This window comes from Globicephala melas, chromosome 15 (genome assembly GCF_963455315.2).
Source record: "Globicephala melas chromosome 15, mGloMel1.2, whole genome shotgun sequence".
Lineage (NCBI taxonomy): Eukaryota > Metazoa > Chordata > Mammalia > Artiodactyla > Delphinidae > Globicephala > Globicephala melas.
The window spans coordinates 36,412,506-36,429,260 of NC_083328.1; the positions used below are offsets into that span (position 1 = coordinate 36,412,506).

General features: G+C 61.9%; 1 protein-coding gene across 4 annotated transcripts; it reads right to left on the reverse strand.

The window, feature by feature from the left end:
• Positions 1 to 487: 487 nt before the first annotated feature.
• Positions 488 to 11,724, reverse strand: NHERF2 (NHERF family PDZ scaffold protein 2). Of its 4 annotated transcripts, XM_030848442.3 has the most exons (7): positions 11,385 to 11,724; positions 8,736 to 8,936; positions 2,883 to 3,062; positions 2,425 to 2,578; positions 2,304 to 2,347; positions 1,875 to 1,937; positions 1,337 to 1,642 (listed from the first exon to the last, which is right to left on the reverse strand). In XM_030848442.3, exons 1-7 carry the CDS (start codon positions 11,595 to 11,597, stop codon positions 1,484 to 1,486), a joined length of 1,014 nt encoding a protein of 337 aa, XP_030704302.1. In that variant the 5' UTR covers positions 11,598 to 11,724; the 3' UTR covers positions 1,337 to 1,483. The 4 variants fall into 4 exon arrangements, with proteins under 4 accessions (XP_030704301.1, XP_030704302.1, XP_030704303.1 ...); XM_030848443.3 differs by lacking the exon at positions 1,875 to 1,937 and having other exon boundaries at positions 11,385 to 11,720; XM_030848444.3 differs by lacking the exons at positions 8,736 to 8,936; positions 11,385 to 11,724 and adding an exon at positions 5,559 to 8,715.
• Between the last annotated feature and the right edge of the window lie 5,031 nt (positions 11,725 to 16,755).

A 16,755-nucleotide genomic window follows, 5' to 3' on the forward strand; every position in this document is an offset into this window, starting at 1 on the left:
CGCTGGGGACGTTGGAAGCCCAGGCTGCCTCCCGCAGCAGCTGGCTGGGGACCTGGAAACACACGCCCCTTCCTGAACTTGTGCACCCTGAGAGCCCCAGCCTCTGCCACGAGGGCCCCACCCTCAGTGTTTACAGAGCCACCTGGTCTCAGAGGGACACCAGCAGGCCCAGGGAGGGCAACACAGGGCACAGGGCCTGACCTGCGTGTACCTGCTGGGGGGCCAGGGGCCCAGAAGGCTTCACAGGGAGGTGCTGGTGAGAGGGCAGGGTTCCGAAGCACAGGGGTCCCAAGTGCGCTGGAGAGATAAGCAAGAGGGAGCAGGAGCTGAGAGGGGCTAGCGGATGGATTTGGGGAGGGGAGGCTTAGGAATGGGACTGTTTCCAGCAGCTGAGACTTGGGGAGCTGCAGGCTGCCACCTCCCTGCCCAGACCATGATCCCTCCAACCCCCAAAATGAAGGCTCAGGAAGGACAGAGACAGCCAGGGTCCAAGGAAGGCCTGTTTATTCTGAAGGCGCGCGTGTGCTATGGCTTATGGGGCAGACAGCGATGTCGGTCGGTCAGGTTCTGGGCAGGGGAAAGGCAGAGTCGGTGGGGTTTCCTCTGGGGGAGGCTCCTAGCAGGGGCCAAGCCCGGAGCCTGGGGTCCTTCCTGAGGACAGGCTCTCACACAGTCACACCCCAAAGGTCTGGGGGCTGCCGTGCAGGGACAAGGTGCCTGTCCAGAGTCTGCCCTCCTCAGGGGCACAGGGCCTCCATCCTCAGGCCCCTCAAAGAGCCCAGGCCCTGTACCCCAGACCCACCCCCCCAGGGAGGGCAGGGACAGGGCAGAGGGGCAGCTCTCACAGCCACATCTGGCATCCCCAGCACCCCCCAAAGCCTGAATGAACACGGCCTGCAAGCGCCCCAACTCTGTCCCTGGACGTCCCTGGCACTCCTGCTTGGGATGGCTGCTGCTGAGGGGGTGGGGAGAAAATGGTTTGCAGAGAAAGGTTTGTTTTATTGCAATTATTTAGAGAGCACGTCCTGAGGGGGGTGGGGGCAGGGCTCTGGTATTAAGTGGAAACATGTGTGGAGCTAGAGCTCTTTCTGGAAAAAAAGCAAAAACACAAATTCCTTTAAGTCAGCAGGCCCAGGCAGAGCAGCAAGGGCCGGGCCCCGCGGGTTACCACTGCCTCTCCCCCTCTCCCCCTCTCCCCCCCTCCCTCCTCTCCCTACATCCCATCACTGTCTCTCTGGGTATCTCACATCTCAGGGGCTCTCTCTCCCCATCTTGCTGCCACACTCCCCTAGCACCCAGTGGGTGGGGGGCAGGACGGGGTCTCACTGGGGCACAGGTTGGTTCTTGGGTGGTGGTGGGACCACCACGGCTTGGGGGGTAAGGATGTCCCCTCCAGTCCACTGAGGGGAGCTCTGGGCGGGCCCGAGGGGCAAGGCCCAAGGTCCATGCAGGAGGAGCCCGGCAGGAAACAGGCAGGGAGGGCTCAGAAGTTGCTGAAGATCTCTCGCTTCCGGTTCCAGTCCATCTGTGGTGCCCGCTTGTTGACCCTGGTGGCTCTCACCTTCTCCTTGGCCTCGGCTGCAGTGGGGCTCAGGTGGAGGCCGCTCTCCTGAAAAGGGTCGCGCTTCCAGGTGCTGCCATCCTAGGGGCAGATATGGTGGGTGGGTGGCCAGAGTGAGCCCTGGACCCAGGCCCCCAGACAGGTGGCCTTTCCCAGGGAGTTCACACCAGAGGCCAGCTGGTGGCAGGCCCAGGAGGGCTTCCTAGAGGCGGTGGCCTCACAGCTCAGGCTGACAGCTCCACAGATGCCCGCCCCTAAGGCCTCAGGCCCCCCAGTGTGTGAACAGCAGTAGAGGTGGATAGGCACCCGCTACCTCAGTGTCCTTGTCTAAGCCAGGCAGGTCACTTCGGGATGAGCACACGGAGCCACCATTGAGCTGGGAAACCAAGGGTAAGGCTTGGCTTTAGGGACCCCACCCAGGAGCCGCTGTGCACACACAGGCTTACACGCACACGTGCAGACACGCGTGCACACGCCAGAGCTGCCTTTATTCCTCTATTTGGCAGTGGCCACTGAGCCTCTACTACACCCTGGAGGTGCCCGAGTGCCCTATGGCGCTGGGGTGTGGCTGACCCAAGACGGATCCAAGGGGCATCATGGCTGGGAGTGACAGGGCCAAGCTCGATCTCACAACCATGCTAGACAAGGACAGAAATGTCGGAGGGGCTCTGTCAGGTCTGGGGACCCCCAAAGGTGCCCCTGTGGTCTCCTGGGCTCACCCTGTCCACTCCCACCCTCTCACCTGGGCCGAGCTGGTCCCGTTGGTGACTGGTGATGGCAATGGACCTGTGGGGACAGTGTGTCACTGGCCACTCAGCCCCCAATGCTTTACCCCAGCACTGGGCCCCAGGGCAGCCGCCCACCTTCCACATGCTCCTCGGTGGGTGTGACCCGCAGCCGCTTGAAGTGCTCATCTGTTTCGGGGTCCACCACAAGCAGCCGGGCCTCGTCCTCCCGTGCCTTGATGCTGGCAACCACCTCCACGTGGCGCAGCCCCTCCACATTCTGCCCGTTCACCTGCCGCCGCCAGCATGGGATCAGTGCTGCCTGAGGGCAGGTCCCCACCAGCCCCCCAAGCCACTTGGCCAGGTGTGACATCAAATATTCATCAACGCTGTCACCAGCCACGGCAGCAAGAGGAGCACCAGCTCAGGTTCCCAGCATCTCCCTCCTCCCAGTGAGGACCCGGGGCCCAGACACAAACGCGCGCGCGCGTGGGAGGGCACAGGCATAGACAAACATACGGACACACACAGGGGACACGGGCCCAGTCACAAACAGAAGGGACACAGGAGCAGACATATACACACAGGGCGGGTACCTCTATGAGTCGGTCCTGGGCACGGAGGCCAGAGTGGGCAGCAGGAGAGCCTGGGTCCACCGAGCGGATATACTGTCCAGGCCGGGACTTGTCACTGTGCAGGTTAAACCCGTAGCCCTGGGGGCCTTTTTGCAGGTGGCAGAGCCTCGGGCGCAGCTCCCTCAGGGGCCCATTGACATCCTGCAGGCACAGGGATGCAGGGTGAGGCTCCAGCTCTGACCTCCCACCCTAGAGGCGCTGACCCCACCCCTGAGGCTTCCAGTCCCGTCCCCAGTGTGCAAAGGCAGGAGTGGAGGTGGTGGGAGGGAGCCCCAGCCCCACACTCAGCATCATGCCCCCACCTGACAGCATCCCCAGGTCTCAGGGACCAACACGGGGTTGGCGGGGGGGGGGGGCTGGGGGGGTGATGCTTAGGCTGCCTGTGATGATCCAGCTTCCGGATCCTGAACAAAGCCTTAGGACCTGTGATAGGGTCAGGGGCCTTACAGGGGTGTTGGGAGAATCAATGGGCTCAAGGCTAGGGCTGAGCACAGACCAGGGGCCTAGGAGAGACAAGTGCGATGAGCTGCCACTCCTCACAGCGTCCAGGAAGGCTGTGGGCCCCGCCTGTCCTCTACCCAACCCCCATCCGGAGTGTGGGGCTGGCAGGGTAGGGCCGTAGGACCGGCTGTTTTGTTTATGCTCCCAAAGGTCTCCCTAGGGCTGATGGCAGTGCGGCTGTGTTTGCTTTCACATTCCAGATCAAGCTGGAGCCGCCCCCGCCCCCACAGGGCCCAGAGGCTTGGGAGGCACCGGCTGGAGCCTGGGCAGGAGCCCCAGTGAGGGAGCAGAGTGAGGGGCCGAGGATGGGGCCTGCCTCCCATCTTCCCTGCCCTCCATGGAAGGCTCACGGTGCCCTGAGGGTCCCCCCACCAACACCCCAGGGCTCTGCCTCCGTTTACCTCTGGCATCCTGCAGTAGGTTCTGGGCTGGGGGTGCGGGAGGGCCGTGCAGGCAGAGGCCAGACCCCAGGGCCCCCACCCAGCCGGGGCCTGAGGTAGTGACCACAGCGCTGAGTGGCCAGCGGCCACCGGTGCTCAGTTGAACATGGCGGTGGCCGGAGGGAGCGGGCGGCCAGCAGCTCAGGTTTCCTGGGAGCTTGGGGCTCAAGTGCGCATGCAGATGAGACTATGCAGGGAGGGGGTGCTCACCAGGGCCTTTTCCTGTCCCTCTACCTCCCTGTGTGTGGCCAGTGACCCTGGGCCAGGCTGGGGGCTGTACTGAGGGAGGGCCAGCCTCCAGGCCTTCGAGCTCACCCCCAAACCCCAAATCGGACTGTGGCCACCCAGCTGTGGGACCAAGCGTGTCTCTCCTCACAGGGTGGTGCCTTACCTCAGTCTCTAGGCCCTCCCACCCCTGGGGAACACCTTCTTCCGGTCCAGCCTGTGCCCCTTCTCCATGACCCCTTCCCCGACCCCCCAAAGCGTGCCCCCTTGGAACCCCCGCTGCAGGCCACCATCTGCCCCATAACCCCAGGAATTCCAGGGACTGGGCTGCTGCTCCTCAGTCCCCCAGGGGCTCAGCCAGGCATCCTGGGCTGAACTTGGGGCTGTGAGACCCCTGGGTGCTCCAGGAGCTCACTTATAGACTCAGCCCCTCTCCAGACACACCTGGAAGTACAGGTGTGCAGCTCTGACGTGCCTCTCAGGTCCAGGCTGTCAGAGCACAGGTCCCAAAGCTGGCCGGGGCCATGTGTGGCCGTGGAAGTGTGACATGAGCACAGCTGGTGGTGGAATTGGGCCCGGGTGGCAGCGGGGCATCACATGGTCACAGAGACCAGACATCCAAACATACGCTCGCAAACAGGCTTCATGGACCCGTGCGGTGACCCATCGTGTGAAAGGACGGCCCTCAGCACCGGGCCCTGTGGCCTCTTCCCACGCCCTCCACAATGGTTCCAGGGAGTGTTCTCTCAAGGCCCCCAGATGGGAAGCAGGACTGTCGGGGGGGACAGCTGGGGCCATGAAGCCAGGCTGAATGCAGTCATTTCTGGTTCGAGACCGTACTGGCCATCTCCCTGCCTCAACCCAGCACGGCTGCCTCTCACCGCACAGCCAAGAGGTTTCTCCTAACATCTGACCTAAGTCCCTCTCCTTACGATCAGGGTCCAAGGAGCGCCAAACTTGGCACTAGACCCCTCAGGTTGAGGGGCTGCAATGGGGGACAGTGGGGAGACAAGGCTGGCAGCAAGGCGACCCAGGGGGAAAGCCCGCGGGGAGGCCCAGCACCATAGTAGGTCAGGAGGGGGTGCAGGCTGGGCCTGGCCGCATTGCTCACATTCCTCCCTCCTGCCCTGGCTCAGAGCACTTCCTGTTGCCTCCCAGCTAGGCCCTCAGGCTTCCACAGGCTTCCAAGCCCCATTCCCTACCAGGCAGCCACAGAGCTGGACAAGCCCTAGTCTCCCGGACATGCCTCTAACCAGACAAAGAGGCTGGCATGGGGGTACCCCTGGAGCCAGGCTGTACCACCCCCCAGATGGTGACTCACCAGCCCTGGCAGAAAAAGGCCCCCATTGTTGCTCAGGGTCCAGCCTGCTCACACCAGGGTCCCCAGCGTCCCCTCTCCCAATCCTGGGGGACAGAGACTAAGCTGGCTGCCAGTTTCCTCATTGCCCACCCTGCCCCCACCCCACCTGACCTGCACAAGCCTCCGGGATGGGCTCCGTGGAAGGGCTCCTGGGGCCGGGGAGGGTGGTGTGGCACTCCCAGAGCGGGCCATAGGAGGCGGGACAGAAGCGGCAAGCGGCGAGCGTCCAGCTGGAGTGGCCTGAGCTCTCCAGCCAGCCCAGGCTGCCACCCCATTTATCCACCTCCCACTGTGGCCCAGGCTCCCCAGGGACGGGTGGGGACATAGGGCTGAGTCACTTTGAGGAGCAGGGTGGTGGCTGAGCCCCCCTCCCCTTCTCAGGCTCCAGCCGGGTGTCCCCCACCGGCCAGGTTTCCGTCCCAAGAAAGGAAGGAAGGAAACTGCTGGGAGGCCCTGCCCTGCTCCCAGGACCCAGGGCTGGGGAGACAAGGAGGCAAAGGAGGGGACCCTGATCTCAGAACATAAGACAGTCCTGCTGCAGCTCACGGGGGGATGGGGAGCAGGAACCAGGGAGCCCCAAAAGCCCTCTTGTAGGCACCACGTCCTGTACCAGGCGGTCACCCTCTGCAGGACTCTGTCACCTCACTCACTCTCAGCCCCCAAAGGCCTCCAGAACTGGAGGTGGAGGCATGGGCTGGCTGTGAGGGGGAGGAGGGCCCGGGGTCTATCACACCCCTGCAGCCCTGGCACCGCTGGCTGCCCCGTCGCTGTTCGGGGCGGTCCCCCATCATCACTGTCACGATCAGCTGCACTGCAGCTGCGGCCACCCCAGCCCAGTCTGAACGGGGCTGAGTCACCACTGACAGCCCTGACAGCCCCCGGAAGGGAGGGGCCAGCCACATCAGTGTCCTCCCCTGCCCACCCCCTCCTCCCTACCCAGGACAGGAGGACACTGAGGCTGAGAGAGCCAGAAGGGCCCTTGGGGCCTGGACTCCCACCTCAGCCCTTCCCCCCACAGGGCATGGAGGGTGGGCCCCTTCATCCCCCACCGTGAAGCAAACAACACACATCTCTCCCCAGTTCTCCTGACCCACTGCTGTTGAGGCCCTATCAGGGCATAGCCCTGTATATAAGCATCGTTCACCCAGGCTCCCTCACAGCCTGTGATGGGCGGAAGCTAAGCCTGGTTTGTGGAGGTCAGCGGAGGTCCAGCTCTTCCTTCCCATGCTCTGAGCTCAGCCGATTAAATACCGGGTCTCTGGCTGGGAGGGAAAAGAGAGACCGTGCCCTCAGGGACTCCCCTGACCTTATGGGGTCCCTGTCCCCCTGCCAGCCCCAACCACGGAGGGACCTGCCAGACGGGCCCCACTCTTTTCCTCTAAAATTACACCAGCAGCAGGCTTCCCTGGTGGCACAGTGGTTAAGAATCCTCCTGCCAATGCAGGGGACACAGGTTCGAGCCCTGGTCTGGGAAGATCCCACATGCCACAGAGCAACTAAGCCCGTGCGCCACAACTACTGAGCCTGCGCTCTAAAGCCAGAGAGCCACAACTACTGAGCCCATGCGCCACAACTACTGAGCCTGCACTCTAGAGCCCGCGAGCCACAACTACTGAAGCTTGCACACCTAGAGCCCGTGCTCCGCAACAAGAGAAGCCACCCCAATGAGAAGTCCGCACACTGAAACAAAGAGCAGCCCCCACTCGCCACAACTAGAGAAAGCCCACGCGCAGCAATGAAGACCCAACACAGCCAAAAATAAAATAAGTCGAATAAAAATAAATTAAAAAAATACACCAGCGGAAGACCCCTCCTTCGGCTTCCTGCAGCCCCCAGAGCCTGAAATAGTGGAGGGAGAAGGTCCCACCCAAGGACAAGGTGCCTCCCCACCCTCCAGATAAGGCCTGAGGGCAGAGTTTTCCACAGGAAGGTGAACTCAGCCATTTGTGTCTAAATCAATGGACAAACGCCTAGGGGGAGGGGCACTTCCTCCTGGGGGTGAGATGCCCTGGGAAGGAGGGAGACTCCAGCTCTCAGTCTGGGGGGGTGGTCAGCCAGTGCACCATCCCAGGGCTCCCCTGAAATCACAAATCTGACCCTAACACCCCCTACTCTGGCCTTCAGTGGCCCTGGGGCAAAGTCCAGACTCCAGGACTTGGCACTGTGGCCCTAACCATCACCCCCTAGCCTGCCCTAGAGCCACAAAGAACAAAAAAGTGGGGCAGGGGTTCATGCTCATGCCTGTGCCCAGGCTGCCTCCCCACCGGGAATGCCATCCCCTCCAGGAGAAACACAAGGCCCCACAGGATCCAGGTCACAGGCATGGCCAGCTCGCCTGGGAGACATCCGGGACAGGGACAGGGCAGGTGTCAGGGTCCCCTGCACACCCAGAAATGTCAGATCTCACACCTCCACCAGCCCCAGGCCAGTGGTTCTCAAAGTGGGCTCTGGGGAGCCCCTCGGCTTGAATCTTCCTTTAAGGGATTTTTCTCTTTAAAAAAAAAATGAAGAAGGTAGTAGGGGCACAAAATACAGAAGGTAGTAAGGGCACGGGGCTTCCAGGAGGGCAGGACAAGCAGGCTCTTCCTCCTGGCATCCAGGTGCTGCCCCAATAGGGCCACTGCCCAGCCCCTGCTACCTAGAAAGAGACAGAACTAGACTCCCCACCACCACCACCTCCCCCTTCCCCAGCTCTTCCCCAGTTAGCTCTTCCTGTCTGGAGGGGGGAGCAGGGAGAAGGGGGAGGTGCCGCAACCCCTGCAGACCCCAGAGCTGAGGACCCAGCTTAGAGAGTCTCCTCAGCTGCCACCACGGAGGAGGGTCAGTCCCTCTGAGGCCTTCAGAGCACAAGCAGGCTCCTCAGACAGACGGACAGACAGACACCCAACACAGGCACAGAGCTGAGCACGCTCAGTCCCAGAACATCCCAGCAGCCCCTCCCCAGGTTCCTCAGCCCCTAGGCCAGGGAGGGGGTGGCTTGTCAGAATGACCCTTCCTAGGACAAGTGGCTCTGAGGAGCGTCCTGGGGAAGAGGGCCAGAGACGGGGGCTGTGGACCAGGGCCAGGTTGCCCTGACACTACCTGATTTAGAGCACAGGCTGAGGGCAGAAAGAGTGGCTCCAGGTAGCCAAGAGGGTTTTCACCAGGGGCAGAGAAGGGGCCCAGAGGGGCAGCAGAGACGGAGACAGATACTTCTGGAGGTGACCAGAGGCAGAGACTGCTGTCAGGAGGACAAGAAGGTGGTTCTGGGAGAGCCCAGGTGGTCCCTGTGGGCAGAGCCCACCATACCTTCTGGGCGACCTCAGAGCTGAGGCTGCTCCCTCGTGCCCAGTCCGGCTTTGGCTCCCAGGGGTCGTGGGCAGGGGGCAGCCCTCGCTGGGCCATCTCCTCGGTGCAGGTCAGTTGCCGCCGGCGGAGCTCTTCGTCCGTCTCCTTGTCCACCACCAGCAGCCGAGTCTGCCCCTCCACGGCCTTGATCCTCTGCACCACCTGGGACAGGTGGGTGGTGGGAGGTCACGGCCAGCACTCCAGGCAGCAGGCAGCACATGGGCAGCGGCACCACCCAGGGCTGGCCCAGGGCTGTGGGCAGGCTGCGAGCCTACCAGGGGCAGGGGTGGGCGGCTGGATCGAGAGGCCCGCTGGCTCCGCCCCCCACCCCCACTCCAGCAGCTCCCTCCCTCTTCTCCTGGGACTCCGGACACAAGCGCCCAGGCTGCAAGGGCTGTGGGGGCCTCACAGGGCCTCACCTCGGCCCAGGAAGTGACAAAGACGGGGCTCGGCTGAGCTTCGGGTTTTCAGCATGCGTGTGTGCATGTGTGCGGCCTGCACCCTGCAGCCTTCTGTTTCAGGGTGTCTCTAGGTCTGGGTTTGAAGGAGAGAACTGTCTCCCTGGGTCCCAGTTTCAGTGTGTTTGTGCCTTTTTCTGTCTTTTCCAGTGGTGGAACATAGTGGTCTAAACCCCTGCCTCTAGGCCTTCCATTCTCTTCCAGATCATGACAATGGACCTATTCCTACTGGACCTGCGGAGAGAACACCTGGATTCTTGTGGCAAGGCACCTCCTCAGGTACCTACCCATAACCCGGAAAGCAGGATTCAGACACAGCAGGGAGAGGTGGGGAGGGGCAGGTCCACCTGTGGGACAGGTGTGGTTACACAGGTGTCTGTGAAGTATCTAGAGCATGTGCATGGTGACGGCGCATACATGCTAGTGTGTGCCCGCAGGAGGGGCAGTGCCCACTGGGCATTGGGGAAGGAAGGGCAATACCCCACCCCTACCCCTAGGCCTGGGAAAGGACAGACAGGGCCCCCACCAGCTTCTCAGTAGATGTTCTCAAGAGATAGGAGGGTCTGAACCAGGCCCATCTTTGCCCCAGCCCTCCTCTGTACCTGTCTTTCCCCATGAGCCACAGAGTCACAGGAGGACTCCAGGACCCTCATGCTTCCTGACTGTGGGACCCAGACGAGTCACCCAGTATCCCCAAGCATCAGTTTCCTCATCTGTAAAATGGGAGCCGTAACTGTACCTTCTCCCTCCCAAGACAGTGGGAAGGTCTCAAGTGGTCCTGTGTGAAGTTCTTAGAGACCAGCACCCCGGGAGGCCTGCGATAAGCATTGCTCTAGGGGCAAGGGTGGCAGCAACTGTTAAACAGAGGCCAGGCGCCAGCTCTACCAGGCCCTCCCTATGGCCTGTCAATCCAAGCTCTCTGGCCTTGACCCCCACCCTCCAGCAAACAGCCTATCCAGCTGACACTCTGGGTAAAAGACAGAAGGACGGCAGACAGACGGACAGACAAAATCTCCAAGGGTAGAAGTGAGAGTTCAGCTCCCAGCCCAGCCAATTTACTAATCTCTAGGCCCAGGCCTGGCCACACAGACAGGTGTTGGGGGGACACAGAGGAGCCTGAGTAGAAGGGGTGGAGGAAGACTGGACCCAAGCCAGGTGAGTCCCTGGTCAGTGGGAGACGGACACCCCCCAGGGGTCAGAACCTGCAGAGAACCTCCCTCTGGCCTTTATCTTCAGCTGCAAGGGCCAGGGGGCTGCGATCAGTGACCCCTGCCAGGCCATCCAGCAGCCTCTTTGGAGAAGAATGTGCTGCCACAGCGGTGACTCCCACCAGGACCCAGACACCATCAGCCAGGACACACACTAGTACACTGGCTGCAGACACACTGACGACTACACATAGCCAACAGACACAGAGGCCGGGACACATATATACACAGCCACACACAGGAGGGTACACACACACACACACACACACACACACATCTCCCAGTTCACACACGTCCAGGCATGCAGATCTGTATGCACACACATATATCTAGGGGTGCAGACCTGTATACTCATGTGCATACAGTCCAGCACACACACTCACTCAACTGATGCAGGCACACACAGGTGTGCCCTCCCTGTGACATCCCCTGCAGGTACACACACGAGGGACCTGTACATTCACAGACATACCCAGTTGTGTACACACGCACATGTGTACACGCTGATAGAAAAGCACCCGTATCCCCAGGCACAGGGAGACCCCCGAGGGGCCAACTGCTCCACACATTGCGCTGAGGCCGGAACAAGACTTAAGAGCGAGGGCTGAGACACGGAGGAGCCGCAATGCGGGCCCCTCTCTGCCAGGATTCCACCCCCCACCGCCTCGCTCCGTGCAGGACCGACCCGGGCTGGAGGAGGCTAGGAAGGAGGCCGGTTGCCTCTGCCTCAGCGGCCACGTCCCCCACCTCTCCACGGGAGCCCACCGCAGGCCCTTGTGCGATCCCCTCCTGGCCCGGAGAAGGGAGCTGAGGCCTGGGCGCAGGCAGCCCCGAGCTCGGTGGTTATTGGCGCCCTCCGCGCGCGCGGGGCAGGGACGCGCTCCGGGGATGGGGGCGGTGGGGGGTGGCGGAGCGGTGGGCCGGGGATGGAGCACAGCACCCACCTGGTGGTGCGTCTCACCCTCCACGTTGACGCCGTTGACCTCGACCAGCCGATCTCCGGCGCGCAGCGCGGCCGCCTCCGCCGGGGAACCGGGCTCCACGCGCCGAATGAACTGCCCGCGGCGGCCCTTCTCGCCATGCAGGTGGAAGCCGTAGCCGTGCTCGCCGCGCACCAGGCGGCACAGACGCGGCCGCAAAGGCTCCGGTGCGGCCATGGTGCCGGCTGCCCACCGGCCGGCCAAGGGCTGGCCACGGCGCTCTCGCCCGCCGCCAGCAGGCAGGGGCGCGGGGGCCGGCTCGCGGGGATGGGGGGGGGCGCGGAGGCGGCGGCGGCGCTGGAGACCCGGTGGTGGCCTCGGCGGCTCCCGCTCGGCTCCCGTCGCCTCCGGCTCCGGCTCGGGCTCTGGCTGCGGCACCGCCCCCGCGCCCGCCCCTTCCCCGCCCCCTCCGCCCTGCCGCCCCCGCCCCGGGTCCAAGCCACCCTGGTCATTTCCTTTGCCTCCGCGCTCCGCCAGCCCAGGGAGGCCCCGGGGGAAGCGTCAGGGGACCCCCGAATCACCAGTACCCCTCTGTCTCGCTCCCATTCTGGGCAGCCTTCTTGGCGCCAGCGCCTTTGCCTCCTATGCCAGTAACATTTATTGAGCACCTACTGTATGAGCAGCAGGGGTATCAAGGCAGGCCCCTGAGGCGGGAAGGGGGTGGAGAAAGGATCCTTAGACTGAGGAACCCCTATACAGGGGCCCGAGGGTAAGAACAATCGCCATGGCTCTGCCCACCCTCCTCGGGAACCCCCCTACCCCTCCCCCCTCTCCCCTCCCATGGCCCGTTCCTGTATCAGAATCCCTCCTGCAACCCAGAGCTTCCCTGACCCAGCACAGAGTCCCAGGATGGTCCAGGAGGCAAAAAGAGGGGTTTGAAACTGACAAGGCAGCAGCCCCTTCCTATATCCTGTAGGCCAGTGACTGAGTGACTTCCTAGCCCTGCCCAGGAGTGATTGTGCCTATCTGTGCTACGTTGGACCATTAAGCATTCCCCACCACCATCCCCTCCCTTTGCCAGGACCCCTCACTCCTATCCCTGCCCATCCCAGGCCTGGTGGGTGACTGCAAAGGGTGAGGGAATGACATGCACTTATCTGGCTGGAAGGAAGGGGTCTTTGCTACCCTCCTCCTGACCTAGGATGAAATGTGCTGACGGCTTGGGCCTCTGAGCACTAGCCAGTCAGCATTCACGGGACCTGCTCCCTTGAGCAGGCCCCTCCTGCACCCCAGCTCTTCCTCCCCTCCCCTCCCTCCACCTCCACCAGCATGAATGCCCCCTTCTCCCAACCGATGGAAAGTCATTTATTCTTTGTGTACCTCTCTGAGTACATTTTACCTGGAAAAAACCTAGGGGTCTCAGGCCATTTTACAGATCAGGAAACAGGTCTGGAGAGGGAAGAGACCCATGCAAGTTTCCCCAGTTCCCCTTGGGCCCAGGGTGGTGAGATCCCAAGTCCACCCTCTTCAGCTTTCTCAGTCACACATACAGGAAGACAGCTGAGCTGCAGGCTCACCCTCAACCTGCCCCTCCCCAGCCCTGCTCAGCACCCTGCACATGCCTGGCCCCCAGGGGTCAGGCACAGCCAGCCCAGACAGTTCCCCATGAGGGGAAAAGCAGGCTGTGCTCAGGCCCAGTCCTTGCTGCTCCTTCTTCCCTTGCCAGTGCCTGCAGCCTGGGCTCATAGCCCCGGCCCAAGCACAGGGCCTGCCTCTAGGCAGCCTCCTGGGCCACAGCCCCTTGGGTGTCCACACCCCAGCTGCTGTCCCTAAAAGCCACTTAGGCTGAAGCGGCAAGGCTGCTCCCCCATCCCCTGGATGATGCTGCCATAGGCTGCTGCCTGGCTAGCCACCTCCATCTGTCTGTCTGTCTCTCCAGAGGCTGCCTGTCTGGCCTGTGACTGGCCTCCCTGAACCCAACCTGGTACTGCTGTCCCCGGAGGCAGTGAGGGTGGGTATGGACAGTGGGGTCCACCATATGCCACCCCCGGTGGGGTTTAGGGGTCACCCTATAGCAACCAGGACCACCCAGGACCTGCCATGCTATAGCTTTGAGGCCATACCAGAGACGAGGGAGGTGGCTAGAGGGGAGACCCCCAGACCAAGGGGAAGGGAAGGTAGGGACCCCTGATCCCTTGGGTCAGGAGGCTTGGAGACCTCTTCCCCTTCTGTAGAACAGACACTCCCAGATCAGCCTTCTGCAGCCCAGGACTCAGCCTGTGAGTGAAGATGGATGGGAACAGAACACCACTGGAGGGTGGGGTAACCAAGGGATGTGGTCACAGCCAGGGGCCAGGAACACTGTGCCCCAGAATAACAAAGGAGGCCCCAAAGCAAAAGAGAAGCCAAGGAGGTACCAAGAAAGGTTAGCAGAGTAACAAAGCCAACATCATAGTAACAAAGGGGACAGGTAGCAAAGGAAGTGGATAAAAGCAACAGAATAAAGGCAGCAGGGAACCACTCCGAAGGGAGAGCAGGAGTGAGTGAGAGGGAACAGGGTGAGTACGGAGCGCCTGGGGTGACAGAGGTGAAGAAAGGTGACCCAGCAGCTCTCTGGCCAAACTCTCCCAGGCCTCTTCCTTCAGCCGCACTGTGCGGAGGTGCAAGAAGAGAGAGTCCAGGCAGCAAAGGGAAGGGAGAAGCCTGGGCAGTGGCCCGGAAGTGTGCACTGAAAGGTGTTTGGGCTGGAAGCTGTTTGGGTCGCTGGGGATGGGCTGGGGGAGGTGAGCACGAGGCCAGCAGCAGGCGGGAAGGCGGGCAGGTTGCAGGTGAGCAGAGGTCTGGGTGACCCCCACCCCCTCACGCTCCTGTGCTCACCCCACTCCAGCCATTCTGGTCCGCTGGGATGCGACAGAGGGAGAGGAAGTATGTCAGATCTTACAGTCCTTCTCTCCCCTAGGTCCACCTGGTGTAGGATTGTCCTGTGCTCCTGTTTGGGGGGAGGGGGTTTCCTCTGACCTTTGAACCTACCTCCCTGCGGAGATGGGGCAGAGCCTGGGTCTGGGCAGAGACTCTTTTGGTGTGACCGTGAGCAGAGGCCTTGTCACCTGAGGGAGGGCCGGAGCCCCCTCCCTAATAGGCATTAAGGGCCTCGCGCGATGACCAGGCGTCGCTTACGACCCTTTCCTTTAGACTTCGCCAGGCCTCTCTTCAGAGCCCCATATTGGAGCAGGCGGGACCAGCACAACGGGAAGAGAGATGAGAACAAGAGACCCAGAGATGAGAGGGAGAGAGAATTGGAGAAGCTTCGAGAATCGAAGAGTGCGGAAGTGCATAAGGCCCGTGGTCAAGGACTCCCAGGTGGACTGCCCCGCCCACCCAGGGATGGCCCCGCCTACCTCCTCCCATCGCCAGAGGAGCGGAGTGCGACTGTAGCCCGGGAGAGCAGCCGCGCAGCGCTTCCTGCCGGCGATGAGTGGGATTACATCGTCCGGGGAGCTGCCCAAGGTTCCACCTCTCTGTCTCTGACTGGTCCAGCCCTGCCGAGTGGGGGATTGGAGTGACACCTGCGCCCTAGGGCTGCTTGCACTGCAGGAGCATAGGGGCGCCATGGGAGTGGTAGCAGAGAAGCTGGGCCTCTGCTGAGCTCCTAACAGGCTCTGCTTTCTCGTCTTGAATCTGGCACCAACCTCTCTGGACTGGGGTATCTTCAGGCACCATGAAATCTAGCCCCTCACCGAGTGTTCCAGCACTTGTGACCAAACATTTGCAGGCCACTTGGTGCCAGGCCCTGGCGAGCACTGGGGAAACATCACTGAGACCCAGGGAAACAGATTTGTGTACCTTGGCAAGGGGAAGCCCAGGGCTGGGGCAGCCTCCAGGAGGGGCATTTAACCTGGCCTGGGGCCCTGGAGTCCTCAGGCAGGGTGAACCACAGGGCTGTTCTGGAATCTGCCTAGAGTTCCTGCAGGCTGTGTGGGGAAGGGGAGGGAGGAATGAGACTGTGGAACAGGGCCTGGCCTCAGAGCATGGATTTCATTGCATGGGTGGTGGGAGCCCTTGAGGTGTTGTGGACTGGGGGTGACAAGGTCAGGACACCCATGTTTTGAAAGGCCAAGTTCAATGAGGAGCAGGGGCGAGAGCACTGGTGGAGTTGGGGGAGAGGAGCTTGACCTCAGTGGTCTGTGACTTCCCCCAGCGCAGATCCTAGAAGAAAAAAATACTGAGTGGAATCGGAGTAAATAAATTCTGGAGTCCGTAAGAATTGGAAGGGTGGAGTAAAACAGAGTACCCATATTAGCAGACCATGTGGAAGAGAGATGCACCCAGGAGGTGAGAAGAAATTGCCAGTGGGAAGAGGCCTCCAGAGGGTGCTTCCAGAGGCCAAGGAGGTTAGTGTGGGAGCTGGCTCCATGTGGGCACCCCAAAACCAAGAGCTAGACAGACATGAGGCCACCCCTCCCCTGTCCTTGCTGGGTGCCCCAAGGGCAGCCTTGCCACATGGCCAAGGGAGGACTAGAAGGGCAGACAGCATCAGGGCACAGTGACCAGGCAGTTCGAGGTCCAGGACAGTTGTGGGAGTCAGAGACCACACTGAAGAGGGTTGAAGGGGGAACAGAAGGGTGGAGTGAGGGGGGCACTGGAAGGGGACCCAGGTGGAGGGAGGTCCTTGCTATTCAAGATGGCAGAGCACATTTATATGGGGGGACTGGAGATAATAACTGGAAATGCAGAAGGGGATAAGAAGTGGAGGGGTTCCTGAGGAGGAAAGGGGGTCTCAGGTGGAGGGACCCTTCCTCCCTAGGGAGAGATCACGGCCATAGGGATGAAGAAGGGGGCCAGGTGTTTCCCACTTTGTCTCTGGAAGCCCTTGGCTGAGGGGAGGGAGGGGTTCCAAGGAGATCCGGGTTTGAAATGAATTCTGGGAGATGGGGAAAAGACTGGATGGGCTGCCAGGTCTTAAGGTCCCACCCCCTTGGGGAGGACATTCTCCCCATGCTGGCCAGGGGGCATAGTGAGGGGACCTCCTGTGGGCCTCCTAGGAGGCTGGAGTGGGGGCTCCAGCTCAGCGCGGAGGGTGTGAGCTACTGCTCTCCTCCTCCTGCACACCTTGGTAAGTGGCAGCAGGACCCAGCGTCTGACTGCCTTCCCCCACCGTGGGATACCCCTCCCCTCCTGGGGGACCCTGGGACCTGGTCTAATGACCTCACACCCTAACAGGAGGGGCAGCACTGGCAGAGAAGGGAGAAGGGGACCCAGCCCCCAGCAGAGTCAGCCTCCGTCCCCCATTCTGCCCCGCAAGGACACACAGATCTCGGCTGTTGAGGGGAGCTTGCCCGGGCCAGCTGGAGGGCTCCTGCCATTTGCCAGGGCGTGGGCGCGGCTGTTTGCGCCC

What these genes read in the sequence shown, in the direction of transcription:
- NHERF2 (XM_030848441.3), bottom strand. Translation starts at nt 11,597, where the DNA reads ATGGCCGCACCGGAGCCTTTGCGGCCGCGTCTGTGCCGCCTGGTGCGC. An exon ending in AGGGTGAGACGCACCACCAG is followed by an intron (nt 8,937 to 11,384) that starts GTGGGTGCTGTG and finishes CACCTGTCCCAG; the next exon opens with GTGGTGCAGAGGATCAAGGC. An exon ending in GCTCTGAGGTCGCCCAGAAG is followed by an intron (nt 3,063 to 8,735) that starts GTATGGTGGGCT and finishes CTGTGCCTGCAG; the next exon opens with GATGTCAATGGGCCCCTGAG.